At 44.1% G+C, this 17,405-nt stretch overlaps 1 protein-coding gene across 8 annotated transcripts in view; it reads right to left on the bottom strand.

Annotated features, from left to right (window-relative positions):
* Nucleotides 1-4,486: 4,486 nt before the first annotated feature.
* Nucleotides 4,487-17,405, bottom strand: part of TADA1 (transcriptional adaptor 1) — a 36,717-nt gene continuing 23,798 nt past the window's right edge. For 7 of the 8 annotated variants that reach the window (XM_065554689.1, XM_065554683.1, XM_065554684.1 and 4 more), the window contains 4 exons: nt 13,044-13,253; nt 11,288-11,439; nt 7,939-8,101; nt 4,487-7,103 (listed from right to left, as the gene is read on the bottom strand). In XM_065554689.1, the coding sequence (XP_065410761.1) occupies nt 6,951-7,103; nt 7,939-8,101; nt 11,288-11,439; nt 13,044-13,253 (678 nt within the window). In that variant the 3' untranslated portion in view covers nt 4,487-6,950. Of the gene's footprint in view, nt 7,104-7,938; nt 8,102-11,287; nt 11,440-12,273; nt 12,479-13,043; nt 13,254-17,405 lie in introns of all 8 variants that reach the window. The other variant, XR_010589801.1, reaches the window with a different exon arrangement.

Genomic DNA, 17,405 nt, shown 5'->3' on the forward strand with positions numbered 1-17,405 from the left:
GTTGTCATGACCCTGGGCCAAAACTGAGTGATGCTGGGACCCCAGAGGTTGCAGTGCCTGGAGCCAGGAGTGAGCCCAGCCAGCCTTGTGGGACAAGGAGCCACAGGAGCTGCCACGTGACCCTTTGAAACATTGGGGTCCTAAGCCTCAGGTTGAGAAACCCTGATCCCCCTGCACTGTGGCAGGACTAAGTATACCTAGTCTATCCCTGACAGGTGCTTGTCTATCCATTCAGTCCAATATAAGATTTCCACTGTTATCACCACTAGTATTATCCAGTCTGATTTTAAATGTCCCACATAGAGCTTCTACTGTTACCCTTGGAGCCTATTCAATCAGCCATACTTTCAGGAGAGGGGATTGTATCAGTGACTCTGAAAAAGACTTATGGGCCATAGTAGGCAAACAAACATTGCCCTGATGAGATTACAATGTTTTCATTATACATCTGTCCAGTGTCTAGCACAATGGGATCCAGCTCTATGGAGAGGGTGCCTAGGTACCACCCCGCTCTGCAGATAAATAATAATGATCTCCTAGTTTGAGGCTGTGGGAAAAAATTACTAGTCTGATCACTGGCTGTATAAGCAGGGGAATAGGGAGATGATATTCCTTTGAATACAGCACTGATTAGAGCATCATGTCTATGCCCCACAAAGGAAAAATTGGACAGGGTTTAGAGAAGAGCTACAAGGATGATTTGGGGTCTGGAAAACAAGCCTTTCAGCAGAGACTGAAGGAGCTCAATCTGTTATACCAAAGAGGAGGTTAAGAGATGGCTGTATTACCATCTACAACAAGATATCTGATTTTAGGCATCTTTTTAGTCTAGCAGGCAAAGGCATAACAAAACTCCATGGCTGGAAGCTGAAGTTAGAAAAATTCAAATTGAAACTTAGAAACATTCACCACAAAGGTAGTTAGCCATTAGAAGATATTCTGATGGGATGTGGTATATAAAGGCACTGTTACTTGGAGTTTTTCAAACCAAGATTGGATATCTTTCAAAAAGATACATGTCTCGCTCAACCAGAAGTTATCAGGTTCCTGTACTGTGTGACAGAATAATTCCCTTTTTGGCAGAAATTACTAAGTGACATTCTCTGGCCTGTGTTATGCAAGAGATCAGACTAGATGATCAGAATGGTCTCATCTGCCTTATTTAGTGTTACAAAAAATTAATTACAGACTTACACAATGCAGTTATGGTAATGCTTCATTATACCCTGAGAACCTTAATTCTGCTCTCTGTGGTAACCACCATGCCTTGATCCCACAAGACTCTGACCTCTGCTATGGAAAGTGATTAAGGACTGTAGGCACAAGGCAAGGCTGCTCATACTTTGTATAATGTTGCATACTCTATTGTGAAAGAGTAGGAGATCTGGAGAAGGTTATGACATCTACTACTTTGACCTCTGTTGTTAACTCCTCCTCCGCCCAAGTGATTTGTTTGTAGTGTTGGTGCCAGGATATGAGAGACACAAAGTGGGTGGGGTTATATCTTCTTAGGCCAACTTTGGTTGGTGAAAGACAAGCCTTCTAGCTCCACACATCTGAAGAAGCGCTCTGGAGAGCTCAAAACCGTGTCTCTCTCACCAAAGTTGGTCCAATAAAAAGATATTACGGCCCCCACCTTTTCTCTCCCAGTGAGAGTTGATATGCCTGGAGCAACGACAAACAAGGACCCATTAGAAAATTAACCACGTTATTAGACTTTTTGATTGCAAACTCAATTTCAAAACTGAAAGCAAGTCAGACAGGAAGCTCAATTGTGGAGTAGCAACAAAAATTCAGCCTGGAGGGACTTGGAGCGGTGCAAATCAGAGTCCTGCTGCACAAGGGGTCAGTGTGTGGGACACAGAAGTACTCTGTCTTTGCCTGTTCTTCAAGACATCTCTCCGTAAGGGTGTCTGGGTGCGTTGTGTGGGAGGTATTACTTTAAGTGTGTGTTTCCTGCATTACATAAGTTTGTGGTTTGGCTTCTGGTAATGCTAACATTCTTCTTAGGGATACAAAGGGAAAGCCTTCCTGAAGGTTTCATTACTTTCTAATGTTCAAATTCCGGCGATTCAGCAGCAGCCTTAGCAAAGCTTTTGGGAAGTGAATAGTGTAGTTAGCACAGAGATGAGAGCCACTAAACCCGGAGGGACCTTTATCCAGCCTTCACCACTGAGTCACTGTGTGACCTGGGACAAGTCACTTAACCTTTTTGTGCCCCATTCTCCACCACCGGTAACAGGGGGATAACACTGTGGAAAGTGCTGTTGGGGCTAAGTATGAGCATTCCTCGCTCTCTTCAGAGTTATTCATGGGATTTGAACTAGCAGGACTCTTCAGTCTGTCATACTTGCTTAAAAAGGTGGCTAACATCACTGCTCGTGGCCCCTGTGAAAAAGCTGGTGTGCATTTGACTTTGCGGTAAGACTCCTCACAACCGGAAGGAGAATCAAGCTCAATATCATTTTGTTGAGAAATTTTCTTTTAAGCAGCATGGCTGAATCATAGTTCACCCTCCCCCCGCATCATGGGCGCCTTGTAGAAGTTCAAATCAAAACTGATAAAAATTCGACTTTGCTGGACAACTGGCTTCCTCTCGGCCCGGGCTTTGGCTCTCTTTGAGCATTACTGCAGATAGGTTAAGGTATGAGTAAGACTCATACTGAAAAAGAAAAAAACCCAAGGGAATTTTTTTTTTACATGAGATCTCAGTCCCACGTATTCCTTTCTTTGCTGGGGAATCTTGAATAGGTGCTCTAAAGGCCTGCATAGTCATGTGATGACTGTTACGGCATTGTGAGCATCAGCTCTCCCTCCGCCTTCAGGGAAGGGTTGCAAAGTGCTAGATTTAGGTATTCTGTCAAGAAAGCAGCAGCATCTGCATCCGTAGGCCCTGCTGGCATGTGGGTTGGTCCCAGTCTCCGTTAGCCATGGGAGAGAGAAGCGGCTCCTTGAATCTTTGCTGGTCTCTGCCATCTAGTAGAAGTGAGAGAATTGATCAGGGCAAAGAAATCTGGAAGCAGCAGTTTGAATCCCACTTTTGGCTGCCATTTGATTTAGGATTTTCCTTTCTGTAGTAAATTGCTGACAGTCTTCTTTTAAAGTTAGCGTTACCTGTTACATGTGGCATTTCCCAGCTCCTGCAATGAGACAGGCAGTGTGGGCGTGAACACACATCCCCAGAACAGCCTAAACTATGGACAAAGAAACAGCCTCTTCCCCCAACCTTCCTGAAGAAGCTGGCTGTGCAATCTAGGGGTTGGGATGGAATCTCACTGCTTGGGGGATGGGGATTGGGACAGCACAGAATATCAGGAGATGGGCACAAGGCAGGAGGCAGTGGAGGAAGCCAAATGGTGCTATGGGCAGCAAGTGGCTGTTTCTAAATGGTGCAGAGCAAATGGTCTTCCTCAGAATAGCTCCAAGGCACAGGAGCTACCTTCTTCCAAGAGTACCTGCTCTCCAGTGTTAGGCCCCACTTTCCTCCCACAAGTCTCTGGCTTCCCTCTCCGCTTATAAATTAAACCTCATGCTTAAAACTTCCCTCTTCGCGTCTTGTACATTCTAACCTTTAAACACACCATGATGCAGATGAATCTATGAAAAGGACTTTGCATTTATTACAGCAACACAGCAGCATACTGATATACTAGAGACCTGTGTGAAGAGGTGACTGAATGACATTCAGTACAAGAAGTGGTGGGCAAAGAAACAAATTTGACCTTTGGGCCTTCCCTCAGAGGTAGCCAAAAGACCATTGGATTCCACAAAGTGCCTTTTTGAGCCACATTCTTGAAATTTGGGAAATTCCTTTATTATGGGTTGCTGATGAGAGAAATAACCCCAAATTTGACAACTGACATGAGTCACAATAAAAGTTACCACTAACAGTTCCCAGACATGATAGTTTACTTCTTCCAAAGGTGGTCACACTGAGAACACAACTTCCAATTTGGAAAAACTACCGCTCAAGGTCACCAGTTCCATTTATTGGATAGTAGCCAGGCAATTGCTGATGGTGAATGAATGTGCCAGTGCTGACAGCCAAGTCCACCCAAATGATAGACTACTGTCAGTTAATGGCACTAGCTACTCACCCCAACACTTTCCAAGAGAATGCCCTTGTGGGTGACCCCTGTCACAACCAAACCAAGGAGGGGAGGGGCCACAGGGGGAAGGAGGGCCAGTATGGAGGCAGGGCTATGGGGATGTGCCACAGGTACTGTAATAAAATAATACCACGTAGTTGTACTATAGCGCTTTTCATCAGTAGATTTAAAATCCTCTTACAAAAAGGTGGTCAGTACCATCACCCCCATTTTACAGATGGGGAAAATGGAGGCATTTCCTTAATACAGCCCTGTGAGGCAGGTTTCCTTTAACTCCTTTTCTTTTACATTGAATAGATTACACAGCACTGGAGAATAAAAGGTTCTGCACAGCATATACATGGCGTGCTCTTCATACAAACACACACAAATGCATATTTCATTTCAGCACGAAGGCATTTTATTTAAAAATGTATGACACTTTAGAGGCTGCTTATTTAAATTTCTAGCAAACACACTTAATGTTTTCATTCCATATCAAAGCATTATGACTAGCTGGGAAATCCCCCACCCCCACCCCAAAGCCAGTAGTACTTCAGGTGCCCTGCTGATCTCACTAGTATATATTGTAAGTTTTATAGTTCAGTCTTGGTTTTAAGAATTGCCTTCTAAAACTAGTGGATTTCAAACTGGAGGGGTTTAAGGCTCATTCTGCTACATAAACCTGAAGTAAGAAAAAATGGGTGTTGGGAAGAGGGGGGGGAGGGAGAATCTGTGTCCTCTCCCAGATTCCAAATATGCTCAGAAACAGCTAAGCTTTAGGAGGCTGGGAGCTGCTACTGCAAGGTCCTTGCTACTAGTGACCACGTCCTTTACCAGGTCCCTCATGCTGCTTCTTCCTCCACCACCATCTCCTGGAATTGGCTTCATAACTCACTAGGGTCCTTCTCATCCTGAGCCACTGGATATAAACTGCAGTCTCCACCCTTGCTACCCCTCACACCATGGTACGTAGTACACTTCCACGCCCCCTTCCCCCGGGAAGCTTCAGAAAAACAGGAAGTACCAACCAACGGGGAGCCATCTTGTTACATTAGTAATCCTCCAGAACCAGAACCTATTGTTTGTTAAGGGGATTCCCTGGAGCATAGGCAAACTAATAGGTCAGGGATTGGGTGTGAGGGATCTGAGCCCCTCACCAATTATAGGGAAGGCAGCCAGAGGAGAGACGGAGACTGGCTCTGTGTTTTGAGTACTCTAGTGAAACAATTTTTTTTTTTTTTAATTATAGCTGCCCCAGTACAATCATATTCTGAGGAGGGGGAAAGGAGTGGGTACAGGGAGCCCTTTAAGGTATGTCTACAGGGGAGCTGGAGGTGTCATTTCCAGTTTGAGCAGACATACCTGCTCTAGCTCAGAGTTAGCACACTAGACACAGAAGTGTAGCCGCCGCAGTATAAGTGGCTAGCCACCCTGAGTACAATCCCACCGGAAATGCTAGGTACATACTTGGGGCGGTGTGACTTCTGTTTTTAGTGCATTGGTGCAGGGATGTTTCCTCTAGCTAGAAATGACACCGAGTTCCAGTGTAGACATCCCCTCAGTCTCCCCTCCTAGCACTGCATTACAGGAAGCTGCCATAGTCCAGTTTTCTGAATAGGTAAAACAGCACTGATTTGGGTATACTGGGCTACAGCCCCAAACACTGTCCAGTCTAACCACCAGTTTGAAAGATTGGCTCTATATTTCAGTGTGTTTTAAACAGCTTTCCTCTCTCAGCATAGAAATCATAGGCCCTTTAATTTGTGTGTCACAATCTCATAGTCCAGATCCAGAAGTGGAGGTTGCCAGGGTATAAATGGAGGGTCCACGTGGGCACTATACTCATCTTCACTTGGGTGTCTTGACTCCCCAGAACTCCAATCCAGCTCCCAATGAAATCAGGAGAAAGACTCGCACTGAGCTCATGGAGAGCTGGATCAAGCCCTGGGTACTAAGAGACACTGCTTTTCCAACTTCATACATGCTCTGAACATACTTTGGTAAGCTATATACTAGTGTGATTACACCACAGGCACTCTCAGAACACAGCCTTTTCCAATACGAATACCTGCCACAGCAGGGCACTTGCACTTTGGGCCTGCCCCAAAGCCCAGGGAGATCAATGGGCTTTGGATCTGCCCCTTTGACAAGTGCAACATCCCATACTCCTTCCAACTCTTTCTGTGGTCTGAGCCTCCCCCGCCACTGGACAATGGCAGGATCTGGGTTCTCCCTGGTGACACTGACGGGGCGCAGAGAGGGAGAATGCATGACAACCATTCTGGCAGTGAGGAGCAGACCTCTCCCCTTCACAGGGAAGTCCTAGTTACACCAAAGGAAAGGTACTTTGCCACAGGCATGTTTCTTCACCTGGATTTTAAGCACAGTGGTTCAGGCTGCAACCCGGACAGTCACTGGCAAGCGTGATAAATAGTCATGGACTCTGTCAGGCCCTTTATGGCAGTAGGCTGTTTGCCAGCACAGATCCATCACACCTACTAAACAAAACTAAATAGTTAAAACTAAATAGTTCCTTCTCCCCCTGCCACTCACATTTTTCCCTACACAGGACACAGTCTAACTTCCATTCCTTTTCAAATGCAGTTGGAGCAGTGCAGCCCCAAGCAGTCAGAGTAATCCAGAGTTGGGTTGACTCTACGGCTTCACAATAGCAAACAAGATGTACTACCCTTGGGTCACGTTTCCATAGGAAAAGGTTACACATATTACACATTTCTGCCTTGAAATGCTGACACGATGATGCAAGATTCGACACTGTTTTCATAACGGCAAAGCTGAGGAGACCCCACTACCGAGTTCACAAAATGACAGCCCGCCTCAATGCCGGCCATCCTCACTTTAGCATAGCAGCAGCCCTTCCTTTGCTGCCAAGCGCTGGCGATGGATTTTGTCTTGCTGCAGCTCCTCGTGGTTTGGATGCCAAAGTTTCATGATTATTCTCTCAATGTTTAGAGCGTAGACGGTGTGTGCTGGAACAACTTCTCTGTGCACCTGCAGGGGCGGGGGTTACACGTTAGAAAACATTGCTAGCCAGATGCTATCACGCTCACGCCCCCCGTTTCTAAAATAAGATGCATCTAGTGCATTTATTATAACTATATAATAAGCTGATGAGGGGGTTCTCAGGGGCAACCTGAGGACTTAGGCTTGTTGCTTTGTTTCTAGCTTGCCAATATTTACATACACCCAGAAGAGGCCACCTGCACTGAAGGCGGCCGCTCAGGATAAGCATAGGAAAATAGATAGTGCTTGCAACATGCTCGAAGGGTCAAATTCAGGAAGCTAATTCCAGAGTCAGGAGTCCTCCTGCTGAGAATGCTTGGTCTCACCAGCCCCAAGCCATGCAAACCCAGGGACGGACAGCTCGGGCAGTCCAGCTGGTAATAAATACCTGCATGGAACACAGAGAAAAGAGGGATTTATATGGCAACTCAGTGTGCTGTATTTCTGCCAGAATCTCCATCAATCAAATGCAGAGAGGGGGGCTGTGACCACCTGTAACCCCATAGCACATAGTGCATAATCCCAAGGTGAGAACCTATGATCTAGCGCATAATGTGCTTGCATCTACCTGGCAACATTTACACAACTGGCGGGGCCAATCCAGAGTCCCTGCCTAATACTCTGTGCAGCTCCATGTATAGCCACAGATTTAAGAAGAAAACAAGGAAACAGCCTGTTTGTTTAAACAGGCAGTGGGGAGGGCGTGAAATCAGGTCAGTCTCCAAGTACATAATACAGAGCAGACACAATCAGCTCTGACTAGCAGTCTCTGCTCAGGAAAGCATATCCCCAAGTCATGCTGCAATGGAACGTGAATGGTTACCTGTAATGCCTCAAAAAGGTCATACATGTTCACGGGAGGGAGAGTAGCTGGTAAAGTATTCCCGGAACATGCTAAGAGGAGAGCCGCCTGCTGCTCAGCATCGTCAGGAGCGGGGTGGGAGGCTAGATTCTGACCCGCAGAAGGTGCCACGCAGGTAGGAGGACTGTAAAGAGAGGGACATTAAAGACATTCCAGTCAATAAAGAAGCACTCACCTTGGGAAATATCAGGGCAGTAGCTTAGCTCCTGAACTTTATTCTTCACTCAGAGCTGGCTCAGGCCTTGTCTGGATACCAACGTTGCACTGGTTTCACTAAAAATCAGCTTTTAAAAGGGACTGAGTTAAAATGGCGCAAAGCCGTGTGGCCACACTTAAACTGGTTTACGTTACTTTTAACTTGGTCACTTTATTGCAGACAGGCTGCTGGCATTCTTACATGACTAATCTCCAGCCAGAACAGATCCCAAGGCTGTGTCTACACTAAGTAAAGAGTTGCGCAAACTAAAAACAAATACGTATTGGTTAAACTATGCATCAGTTGCAACTCTTCAAATGGCAAAATCCCACTGCTCCCCAGCAGCCAGAAACAGCATGCTTACTTCTAAGCATAAACAACACGCTGTATAGTGCACCGCTGTTTGGATTTCAGAGATTACAAGAGACAAGATGTGTTCTGGAGATTAGCTATTTAAAAGACCTTAATATCTCAGGACTGAAAACATAAAGGAGCCCACTCTGGCCCATGTGTCTGGCAGAGACAAGGCAGGAACAAACAAAGTCTTTATCGGCAAGGTGCTGAAGGTAAAACCTAAAAGTTCACCTGAAGCTCTGGGACCGTGGCTGACCTCTCTGCTCCCAAGCCGGAGCAGTCCTAGTCCTATTTTTGGCCCCCTACTACCCTGAAGTTGAAAGAATTTACATGTGCAAAACTCAAACCAAAAAACAAACCAAACTAAACCAAACAGCCGACTGATCAGAAGCAAAGCAAAACAAAGCAGAGTGGCACAGCAGTTCAATGCCCCAGACAACTGCCCGGCTCACCCACCCCTGGAACTGCCCCTGCTCCCAAGATACACTGGCGCTGTCCACCACGAGGGTTGTGTTTTCCTGTGCAGAGACTGAGCTTTACTGGGGGCCAGCCTGAGACTATGGAACAAATTTTTACAGAATCTAAGAATTGCCTTGACTCTCACCAGCTTATGCTCAAAGTGTGGGTGCAATTTTCTGACCTCGCCTTCAGCGAAAAGCACACAGAGCACAGCAGAGAGAAAACAAATATAAATTATTTAAAAGACCTTAACATAATTTTCCCTTGGAGGAGAAAAAAAGGGAGTCCCATATGTGACAGATGCTAGTCATGTTACTTTGTGCACTCCTGGAAGGTGCTCAGATAGCACAGTGATGAGGGAGATATAAGATTGGAATGGAATACAAACAAAACACTGGATGCTGAGTCCACCCCAAGGGCCAGCTCTGGTTTCTTACTAATGCTTCCTAAGGAAGGAATAACTAACCAATTAATCAGAATTCCAAGTTTCTGCTTTCTAAACTACTGGACTGCCCCCACTCCAGGAGGGTAGCACAAACTGATTGAGGATTCTGTGGGTTACCATCCATGGCTTGCACCTCTGGCAATTCCAATCTCTCTCTCATCACAAGCTGCATGCTCTATTTACTGTAGTAGAGAGAGCCTAGAGCATTAGGCCTGGTGCAAGACCTGAGGCCTGAGCCAGACGTTGTGAACCAAAGTCAGGCGATGTACTGAAGTAAATGCCTGTAAGTTCAGTGTCCGGTACATGAACTTGGCACAGGTACTGCGAACATTGCTAAAACACACTGAATATATAAACACATTCCAACACTGGCATGTCCCTGCAACTCCTAGCTGGAGGGGCTGGGGGCTCTGTGCACGACCCACACTCACAGGCGCCGCACCCGCAACTGCCATTGGCTGCGGTTCCCAGCCAATGGGAGCTGTGGAGTCGGAGCTCGGGGCAGTGCAGGGAGCCCACTGGCCTTCCCTCACCCTAGGAGCTGCAGGAATACGTGGAGCTGGGTAGGGAGCCTGCCAGCCCCGCCAACCCTCCCTCACCCTGCACTAGCAGGGGTCCTGGGCTGCATGCTGCCTGCCTCGCCCCCAGCACCAGCAGAGGTCCTGGGCCCAAGTTTTAGTTTGGGGTATATAGTACAACTCATGGACAGGTCACGGGCTGTGAATTTTTGTTTACTGCCCATGACCTGTCCATGACTTTTACTAAAAATATCTGTGACTAAAACATAGCCTTAGTTATAGATCATCAAGCCTGTACCCTGGGACCAGTGTATAATTAGTCCAAAAATACAATTCAATATATTAGCCAATCCAATTTAAATGTCTCCAGTAATGGGCTTTCCTCCCTTCCCTTGGCAGTTAACGTACAGAAAGGGCTTTGAGATCCCTGGATGAAAGGTACTTCAGATGTGCATAGCATTACCAGAGCTTGAAAAATCCATTTGCCAGTAGGGAGCAGGCAATTTTCTCTGTGGAGAGGGGATAGTGGAGAAGCATAATCTTCTGCAGAATTTACTCTTTCATGCAAAAAAAAACCCACTCCTTATGCTGAGAAGATAACCTTCCAGATATGAATTGTACAGTCTTCCTGAGTCTGCAGACAGATGCAAGATTACTGCTGCTCATAACCTTCCCAAGAGGCTGCAGCAGGAGACTGAAATCAACATCATTGCTGATAATTTTACTGCTGACCGAAAGAGTTCTGCACAGTAGCCATGAGCCAGTATCTTTGTCAATTCCATACTGTGGCTGTCTGGGAAAGCAACAAAGGTAGACACTGGAGTTATCCACATGGGAGTAGGACCCAAAGAGAGGCTGGGGAAGTGGTAGAGCCAGGAGAGCGGGGAAGGGAAAAATAGTGGCCCAACCCCTTCGCTATTCCCAGGTGAAAGCTGCTTCTCCCTTCCAGCAGCCAGAGATAGTTGGAAAGCGGGGAGTAAGAGTCTGTGTGCTTCAAATCAAACACTCGCCTACTAACCAGAGGCTTATATGAAAAATTGAGTCCTCAGACTGGATCTAGAGAGAACACCCAAGCAGGAATTCCAGTATCTTCCTAGCAGGTGATTACAGTGGTAAGGGGCACAGACTTCTTGCCAGGGCACTTTATGCTAAACCCCAAGTCCTTCCCCTCTGCCCAGTAGGGATAGTCCTCTGGCACATCTGCAGTTTCTGACTATTAAATATTACCACCAAGTTTTCTCCAGGGATTTTAAAAAATGGATCAATGTGCTCAGTCTCCTACACCAACTACTCAATGACTATGTTTAGAACAAGGTAGCTCCATGAGAGCTCGCTTACCATTCAATTAGATTATTATAGGCAACAACACTGTTCTTCAGGTAAGGCTGTGGGTTAACATTGCTTCCGAAGGCGTATTTGAAATGACCATCTCTCAGGCGATAGGCTTTCCTCCTGGATACTACAGATGCCAGGATATCCTTAAGGTGATTCTGTAATGACAAACCTTACCTTTACCATTTGTGGAGCATGCTCTCAAAACTTTACAATAGTGTCACATAGGCCTGTTTATCCCTTCCACCTAGATACTGCTGCAATCAGTATATCACAAAAGCCATTGGTCATATATAGAGACAGTTTCATACCTATTCATTTTAGTCTATTAACAGGTGGATTCTGTTATATGGATAGCTTCCATTATTAGAGGCACAATCTGGCAATGTTATTTTAAAGGAAGTGCATTCAGTAGAGGATGATACAAATAGCATCCCCCTGCATCACATATCTGGAAAAGGATGTATTTTATAGTTTTGTACTGAATCTGAAAAATCAATCAATCAAGATAGCCCTGGGGAAAAAAAAAAACAGATTTCCAACCCAAATAAAAATCCTAGTTCCTCAGGAGGGCAACCCAATCAAAACAAAGCCAGCATGCTGATTTACTTGCTATCACATGTTCACGTGTTTCTCTTCCTGATTTATTTCTGCAAATCAGTAGGGTACCAAACTTCAGGGGAGCTTGCCTTCAGACAGCAGGATTGGGGTAAATTTCATTACCCTATTTGTACACAAAGCAGAACAAGCACAGTAAACAGAGCACTGTGTGCACTTGCCTGTGAACTGAAACTTACAGCTCTAATTTGAGCTCTCCTGGTACCAACCTTAAAAATGTCTTTTAAATGTCAGGAAATTCCCACCATTAACTAGCAGACTGTGGTAGAGGACAAGAAAGGGTTTCATAATCAGCATCAGACAGTGCATGGGAATACTGCACTTAAAGCTATTCTGAAAGCCACACTATATTTTTATTAAAGGGCTGGCCTTACTTCTGAGGTGAAACTGCTGGAGAGGGTGTGAAGGGGTTGAAAGAACAAGCAGAAAGTTGCTCCCGCATCTGGTCCTATTGATGAATCGGGAGATCAGACTGGCCTCTGGAGTCCCGAGTCTGCTGTGTAAGCCCCCAGAAGCACAAGTCCTAAGTAGCTGCTTGCAGTGCTTGGACCTGGTCTTGAGAGATGCTAATCGCCATAACTCCCAATGGGAAGACAATGAGAATTGTATGTAATCAGCACTTTAGGTTTGGGCACTATATGATTTATCTACCTTGCTTGAGCTTCAATAGCAGACAAGTTTTACAACAGCTTGATGTGCCTAAAAAGGGACTGTTCAAAACTAATTCTATTGCCTCTGGATATAAAATTGGAGTATAAACCGCTGCTAGCAATGGAATATACATTTTAAAAATCCATCATAGTTAAAGAAATCTTTTAGTTTAAAAGCTGAAGGTCCAACTTTTCAAACTCAGCTTCTAAAATTATGCCTACAATTTTTCACTCTGAGCTTCTGCAAATTGTATTTTTGGATGCACGAATCCAAGATCCTTTGTGTGTGCCAAGACTCTGATCTGAAGAGCTGCAAGAATAACTTTCAGCGCCAGTTTGGGAGGCCCCTTTGAAACACATGGCGTGGATTCTCATAAGTCACCTGTAAATATAGTGAAGCTATTTTCCTCTCACACACTGTAGTGCCCCACCATATACCAAGCCTTTTTTTAGTAGCATAATCAAAACCACATCATTGGTTTGTCTTTTCTAACCTGCACAGCATAGACAATAGCCGTCACTGCCTCTTCGGTGACATTGTCCAGCCCGTGCTCATATGCAGTGACTATCATCCTTCCTTCTAGCTGGCCCCGCGTGGGAAGCATCATTGTATGGGAACACAGCTTCAAATCATCATCTTCTTGAGGATCCTTTGCCACAAACTGCTGGGCGCCAGACAATGGATTCTGAGGCTGGAATCGGTGCTGTCAGACAAACACACTTTTCATTTAAAAACTACTAATTCCAGCACTGAATACAGCTTTCAGGGGAGATGTGGAATTGAGGTCCTGAATTTATATGGTTATTAAACAAGGCACTTTTCATAAGAAAATAGGGATTTTAAGCATAGCAGTCTAGTTGGGTTCCAACTTCGGTTATTATATTCTGCCTGTCTTAAATTTATCTGAGACAAGGTGAGTGAGGTAATATCTTTTATGGGACCCACTTCTGTTGGTGAGAGAGAAACTTTCAAGCCATACAGAACTCAAAAGTTTGTCTCTCTCATCAACAGAAGTTGGTCCAATAAAAGATATGTCCTTACCCACCTTGTCTCTCTAATATCGTGGAACCGACACGGCTACAACTACACTTCAATTTACCTTACCTTTTCAACTTAACATTGCTGCGTGCTGCTAAACAGCTGGGTGTTCCCCCTCAGAAGCAGCTGTTTTTCAGTCATCCCAAAATATCAGATGTGATCCCAAAATATCAAATGCTTAATTAGTTGATGTTTGTAAAGACATCCTCGGATAGAGGGGGTTATAAAAGCTTTATACAAAACTACAAAGAATAACCATATATCTAACCAACATTTATTTAAATCTGATGGAAAAAATATTACCACTAATGAGTGGGAAGTTGTTCTGCTAATTTTGAGGACTTCAGCTTTCATTTGGTTGCAAAGATATAACCTTCAAAATGTAACTGATTCTGCAAACAGAGAACATATGCCTTTGGAAAGCAGAAGCAAAGTGGAATTAACATGAAATCTGGTAATTTCACAGCTGTTACTGGGACCTTTCTGGGTAGCAATGAAATTGTGTCAATGTCATGCTGGTGAGGAATACTAATAGCAGGGTCAGGCACAGAAGTTATTCATGGGGCAGGGGAAAAAAAGAAAAAAGAAAGGTGGGGAAGGGATAGAGTAGAAGAGACTTCCGTTCCCCTTCCCTCCTTGCAGCAGAGAGGTGGTCCTTTTGAGAGAGCGAGTGGAGCATTAACAGAAATCAACTCTCTCAGCAGTATTTTGGTGTCAGCTGAACATCTTAACTCTAATGGGATTATTAACTTCACTACCAAAATTCATCCTGATAAAACCTTAATATAGTACTACACTATCATACATTCCTGAAAAAAAGTCCACATCTACAGTATATATACACATTCACATTTTTTAAACAAACCAAGTTTTACGTGCATCACCAAACATATGTATTACTCAGTTAATCAGATTCTCATAATTGCTTAGTGCGAAGAGATTACTGAGAATTTCTATAAATGAAGATACTACAGATTATCCGAATATGCATTGCTGTTACAGTCTCAGCCAAAACAGGATGAATAGTAAGAAATATTGTCTGAATCATTGTGGCAATTTCTAAATACAATTCTACTTCCACAGGGTTCACAATTCTTTAAAACCGCTGTTTGTAAAGAGTATTACAGTGCCTGATTATACCAGTGTCAAATTTAGTCTCCGGCGTTTATGGGCCCAATTCTCATTCACACTAATGCCTTTTATACCACTCTGGCAGTGCAAAGCAGCCTCCAAGTGGGCCCACTTTACAGACCCTTTAGAATGCCAGAGTAATGTAAAAGGGGATTAATGTAAATAAGAACCTGGTCCTATGCGTTTCTCCCCGCACCCCACAGGGAAAAGGCTAGGCAGAGAAGAGGCACTCCGAAGTATTTTCCCTTAAGAACTTGGAGCCCTTTAAGTGTGGTCTGTTTAAAAGAAAGTGTTGCACCCATCCAGACGGCCCAAAGCAATATGGAGTTGGCCCAACCAGGCTCACGCAGCAAGTCAATTTGAGAAGCACAATGGTAACTATAATATATGGAACAATGACCTTTTGCTTCATGAAGCACTTAGCTTTTTGAAGTCAACAAGAGATCGGGGCAGCATGAAATTATAAATATCTGGACTAAAAGAGACTTGTCTGGTAATTACACTTGAATACTTATTGCTTTAATAATCAGTGGTTCCCAAACTGGGGTTTGGGTTCACGAAATGTTACAGGGGGTTCCCAGGAAAAAAATCCCTAATGCCGGACAGAGCTGTCCCTAGGGATCCTGGGCAGCACGGGGCCAGCAGCCCAGAGCCCCTGGACTTCCAAGAGCTAAGCAGATCAAAGCAAGCATATCTATTACACTGAGGAGATTGAAACTTCAAGACTCCTTATAAGAAATGGAAAGGGAGGTGGATATTTTTTGCTGTTCTTAAAATTAAATAGGCAGCTAGTATTGTTTTTAAAATTATTATGAAGAACAAGTTTAAGCTTTGTTGTAACGTGCATTGTTTGTCTGGACTGCTCAAGCCCCGAATGCTTGTGTAGGAGGAACTCTTTGAATTGGCTTCTTAAATACCTTCATGCTGTTTCACATCTGATACTCCTTGATGAAACATAGGAGCCTTGTCTTATAACATGCTTATTCAAAGTGATACAAGCTACAAAAGTGAGATCGTGGAAGAGTGTTGCCGTTTTCATAATGTAATACATAAGAACATAAGAATGGCAATACTGGGTCAGACCAAAGGTCCATCCAGCACAGTATCCTGTCTACCGACAGTGGCCAATGCCAGGTGCCCCAGAAGGAGTGAACCTAACAGGTAATGATCAAGCGATCTCTCTCCTGCCATCCATCTCCACCCTCTGACAAACAGAGTCTAGGGACACCATTCCTTACCCATCGTGGCTAATAGCCATTAATGGACTTAGCCTCCATGAATTTATCCAGTTGTCTTTTAAACGCTGTTATAGACCTAGCCTTCACAACCTCCTCAGGTAAGGAGTTCCACAAGTTGACTGTGCGCTGCGTGAAAAAGAACTTCCTTTTATTGGTTTTAAACCTGCTGCCTATTAATTTCATTTGGTGACCCCTAGTTCTTGTATTATGGGAATAAGTAAATAACTTTTCCTTATCCACTTTCTCCACATCACTCAATTTTATATACCTCTATCATACCCCCCCTTAGTCTCCTCTTTTCCAAGCTGAAGAGTCCTAGCCTCTTTAATCTCTCCTCATATGGGACCCGTTCCAACCCCCTAATCATTTTAGTTGCCCTTTTTTGAACCTTTTCTAATGCCAGTATATCTTTTTTGAGATGAGGAGACCACATCTGTACGCAGTATTCAAGCTGTGGGCGTACCATTGATTTATATAAGGGCAATAATATATTCTCCGTCTTATTCTCTATCCCCTTTTTAATGATTCCTAACATCCTGTTTGCTTTTTTGACCGCCTCTGCACACTGCGTGGACATCTTCAGAGAACTATTCACGGTGACTCTTTTTGCTGATTTGTTGTAGCTAAATTAGCCCCCATCATATTGTATGTATAGTTGGGGTTATTTTTTCTAATGTGCATTACCTTACATTTATCCACATTAAATTTCATTTGCCATTTTGTTGCCCAATCACTTAGTTTTGTGAGATCTTTTTGAAGTTCTTCACAGTCTGCTTTGGTCTTAACTATATTATGGGAACAACTACATAACTTTTCCTTATTCCCTTTCTCCACAACACTCATGATTTTATATACCTCAATCATATCCCGCCTTAGTCTCCTCTTTTCCAAGCTGAAAAGTCCTAGCCTCTTTAATCTCTCCTCATATGGGATCCGTTCCAAACCCCTAATCATTTTAGTTGCCCTTTTCTGAACCTTTTCTAATGCCAGTATATCTTTTTTGAGATGAGAAGTACACAGTACAGACACATGTTTGTTGACCCCTTCAAAGAACTCTAATAGATTAGTAAGACATGATTTCCCTTTACAGAAACCATGTTGACTTTTGCCCAACAATTTATGGTCTTTTATGTGTCTGACAATTTTATTCTTTACTATTATTTCAACTAATTTGCCAGGTACTGACGTTAGACTTACCGGTCTGTAATTGTCAGGATCACCTCTGGAGCCTTTTTTAAATATTGGCATTACATTAGCTATCTTCCAGTCATTGGGTACAGAAGCCGATTTAAATGACAGGTTACAAACCGTAGTTAATAGTTCCGCAATTTCACATTTGAGTTCTTTCAGAACTCTTGGGTGAATGCCATCTGGTCCCAGTGACTTGTTACAGTTAAGTTTCTCAATTAATTCCAAAACCTCCTCTAGTGACACTTAAATCTGTGACT

Source organism: Chrysemys picta, chromosome 8 (assembly GCF_011386835.1).
Source record: "Chrysemys picta bellii isolate R12L10 chromosome 8, ASM1138683v2, whole genome shotgun sequence".
In the NCBI taxonomy this organism is placed as follows: domain Eukaryota; kingdom Metazoa; phylum Chordata; order Testudines; family Emydidae; genus Chrysemys; species Chrysemys picta.